This window comes from Pteropus vampyrus, unplaced genomic scaffold (assembly GCF_000151845.1).
Source record: "Pteropus vampyrus isolate Shadow unplaced genomic scaffold, Pvam_2.0 Scaffold589, whole genome shotgun sequence".
Classification (NCBI taxonomy): domain Eukaryota; kingdom Metazoa; phylum Chordata; class Mammalia; order Chiroptera; family Pteropodidae; genus Pteropus; species Pteropus vampyrus.
The window spans coordinates 32,581-36,278 of record NW_011889370.1 but is presented as its reverse complement, the minus strand read 5'-3'; the positions used below and the strand labels follow the sequence as shown (position 1 = coordinate 36,278).

At 63.7% G+C, this 3,698-nt stretch overlaps 1 protein-coding gene across 1 annotated transcript in view; it reads right to left on the bottom strand.

Moving 5' to 3' along the window:
* Nucleotides 1-3,698, bottom strand: part of LOC105308546 (actin-binding LIM protein 2-like) — a gene marked incomplete at its 5' end in the record, with an annotated part of 53,163 nt that overhangs the window by 19,226 nt on the left and 30,239 nt on the right. Inside the window, 3 exons of the mRNA XM_011384546.2 lie at nucleotides 770-850; nucleotides 1,052-1,059; nucleotides 2,511-2,565. Of these exons, the coding sequence (XP_011382848.1) occupies nucleotides 770-850; nucleotides 1,052-1,059; nucleotides 2,511-2,565 (144 nt within the window). The remainder of the gene's footprint in view (nucleotides 1-769; nucleotides 851-1,051; nucleotides 1,060-2,510; nucleotides 2,566-3,698) is intronic.

Below are 3,698 nucleotides of genomic sequence, written 5' to 3'. Positions count from 1 at the left end.
GGACTCCTCGCCTCCCTCGCTGTGTGTCCACGTCAAAGGAAATCGGAACTAAAGAGTGACAGACTGAACTCCCCCAACACCCCCGGCCCCTCTCAGCGTCCCTCTCCCTGTCTGCCTGAGAGGAGACCGCGCTCTGTGGAGCGTGACCCCTTTTCTAATAAAGTCTCCTGACTCTGACCGTGGCGGGCGTGTTGACTTCTCTCCACAGTCTCCGCCAAAGGCCCCTCTTCTCCCTGGGCAGGGCCTGGTCTCCCCCTGACTCGGGGACATCTGCCCTGTCCTGCATCGCAATCAACAATATTCTCCAAATACCCACGCCGCGCCGACTCCCTGTGGGGGCTTCGAACGCCCTCGGTTGACCCTTGGACGATGCGGGTTTGGGCAGGGGCACGCGCACGCGGGTTGTCCTGTAACCCCGGGTCTCACATCCTTGGACTCGCCCACCCCTGATGGAAAATCGATGGAAAATCGATGGAAAGCGGCACTTTCGGTCTCGGTGGGGAAGGTCCCCTCCCCCCACGCTGTTGGAAGGTCAAGTGTCCTCGCTGTGAGTCACCCCTCGAGCCCGGACCCGAGCAGCCGTGGCCCCTTTGCACAGCCGTCTTTGTTGGGCATACAAGTGCCACAGCCACGTTCTCCAGCCTCTGAGAGGACGTGGGTCCTCGAGGCCGTGCCCTGGCTGTGCTGCCACCATCCCCGGCGGGGACACTCGGAGTGACCAGTGTTGGCACCTGCACAGCATCACTCCCCCGCCCCCCCCGCCCCTTACCTCCAGTCGCGTCCGGTCCACATCTTTGGGCAGTTTCACGCGAATCCGGTTGGTGACGATGAGGGCGTCATAGGGGTAGATCTGTGGGGGGAGGAACGACGGGCTCACCCCAGGAAGCGGGTGCAGGCTGGGGCGGCTGCCCCGAGCCCCGGCCAGGGGAAAGGCACACACTCGCGTCTGCATCTGACACACACATTTCACAGGAAAAGCACAATAAAAGGAACTTTTAACCTGGGCAGGCGGAGCGCAGGCGGCGGCGATGCGGGCGGCGGCCTCTCTTACCTTGTACTCTGCAAGAGAGAGCAGAGCACAGGCGGCCGTTGAGAGCGCGCGGCCTCGTGCCCAAGGAGGAAGCAGCCCGGTCTGGGGACGCGCCCACCCCCTGCAGTCGGCAGGACACGCCGGCCACCCCATCCCCCCCGCAGCTGGGCCACACCGGCCACCCCATCCCCCCCGCAGCTGGGCCACGCCGGCCGCCCCATCCCCCCCGCAGCTGGGCCACACCGGCCACCCCATCCCCCCCGCAGCTGGGCCACGCTGGCCACCCCATCCCCCCCGTGGCGGCTGCTCTGGAGCCACGGAGGGAGGGGGTGCTCCGAGGGTCTCAGCGAGAAACCAGAGCAGGAGGCATGGTCAGGAGGCTGGAGCCAGACTGGGAGCTGGGCGTGGCACTGTGTCCCTGTGGCACTGTGTCCCTGTGGCACTCTGTCCCTGTGTCCCGTGGTATCCACGCGGCCCCGGGAAAGCAGCCTGCCTCAGTTTACCTCCCTGTAAAGTGGGCATTCTGGGAAGACATTTGGGGGTGCTGTGGAGACTGACAGCCTCGCGGGGGCCTAACCGCCCCCGGCCTCTTACCTCTGACCTTCTTAACCCTTTAGTTCTTGCTTTTACATCACTGAGCTCCGCACGCTAGTGTTTCAAGAGTTTTCCCCACAGACTAAAAGCGTCTTGGTACAAAATAGCATCATGTGGCTAGAGGGACTCCGCAAGCCCACGGGACCCACAGAAGCAGAAACTCTAGAACCCAGACGGCAAGACTAGCTCCGGAGAGAGTCCCTGGCAGGGGCCCAGGCGAACGGGGGTGGGTCCCTGAATTCCTCAGTGTGCCAAGCGGGATGCTGGACGTGCCAGCTCTGAGCCCGGGGATTGGAGAACCACTTAGGGGGAGTGGGCTGCGGCACCCCCATCCTCTGCCCTCTAGTGCAAACCAGCCCACAAGAGCAAGGGCCCCGTCATCCTGGGGGTGTCGGGGGTGAGTGAGCACTGTGCGGGCCGGAGCCGGCTCGGCTGGCAGAGGACTCCATCAGGCGCCTGCCACGTGACCAACAGGCCGCTCTCCTGGTTGACATCCGCACTGTGAGCGAGGGTAGAAGAATCTGACCCAGCTTTGTTCGGCTTGGACCTGGGGGCTTTCACGGTGACTGCCTCCCTCAGTGCCACAGTGGGGGTTGCCTGCACCCTGGCATGGGACAATCACTCCCATGCAGAGCTCTCTCTCCAAGTGACCAGAGTGACGACGTCAGGACAGGCGCTGATAGAGAGAGAGAGTGCCTCAGGCAGCGTCAGAACGGGGGCACACTGCTTCCTAACTGGAAGGGGCTGGCGGTGAGCACCCCCCAACGATGCTTGGAGCCCTCTGCCAGCTGGCCCTGGAGGGGGTCATTTCAGAATGAGCCTTGTTGGGAACGTGTTAGTGACCCCTGCCCGAGCCAGAGACCACAGGGGGCCCTGCTCCTTGTACCTCGAGTGCCCCAGCTGGCATCCGGGTCTGCTCCACAAGGGGCCAGATTGGCATTCTGGAAGAGAAAGAGAGAGGGCAGGCAGTCCCACCTGGGACCTCGAAGCCAGGGTGGGGGTGTCGGACCACCGCGCCTCGAGACGCTGGCTCTGGAAGGGGTGTGCTGTCCTCACACCGGACAGGTGTACTGCCCCGCCTCTCGGGCCTCCGCTGACCCTGCCTGTCCAGGCAACTCCTCCCAACCAGCTAAAGGTGGCTCCCCGGAGCCCGGTCCCTGGGCTCTGCAGCCGGCATGGACGCCGGCGGGCGCCTTGCTAGGTGCAGGGCTCCAGCATGTGTGGAGGCCGACCCCCGGGACCCCGCTCCCCTGCTGTGCCACGTGCTCAGTGGCCGCCGTCTGAACAGCCCGCGGCGCAGAGCCTGGTGTGTCGCGAGCACTCCGTACAGAGTGGCTATCAGTGAGGATACTCGGGGGACGGCATGCCGAGGGGACACGGACCTGGGCCCCCACCCCGTCCACGGCGCCTCCCCCGCCCGTCCACGGCGTCACTGGCAAGCTTTGCCGTTTCGCTGCGTCTCGGCCGTGAATGTCTGGAACTCTCTTCTGCACACCCGTAAATGTCACCCTGCAGCCTCTACAGAGGGTCCCCACCTCGCACGCATGCGCCGGGCCCTGCGGGGGCTGCTCTGTCCTCTGCTGTCCAATCAACCTGCCCCTGGCGGTCCCACTGGGAGCCAAGCCCTGTCGCGGCCTGGCGTCCACTGCCCGCGGTGGACTGAGCCCGTATCCCCCGCACCTGTACAGGTCCGGCACGGGGCCACGCTCTCGGCCAGCATGTCTGGGCACAAGGGTTCGATTTCAAAGAGCATTCTGCAGGCAAAGGGGGGACATTCTTCCTGTTGCAGGAGAAAGCGCTTTCGGCTCTGACTCACTGCAGGAGGTGGTAAGTGGGAGCCAGTCACGGCCCAGAGAGTGTGGGCGGGAAAGACCCCAGGAAAAGGCCAGGCCGAAGTCCTCGTCCCTAACAGGGGGCACTGAGGCGGTGTAGGGTGAGCACCTAAGTGCAGGGTTGGAGCTGGTCTTAGTTTAGACGTTCGATATTCTGTTCATCACGGATTTTTTTGCATTCGTTTGGTTTTTAAGAATCACTGCATTCAAACGTTATTTACCTTGATTGCTGAGTCTTTTGG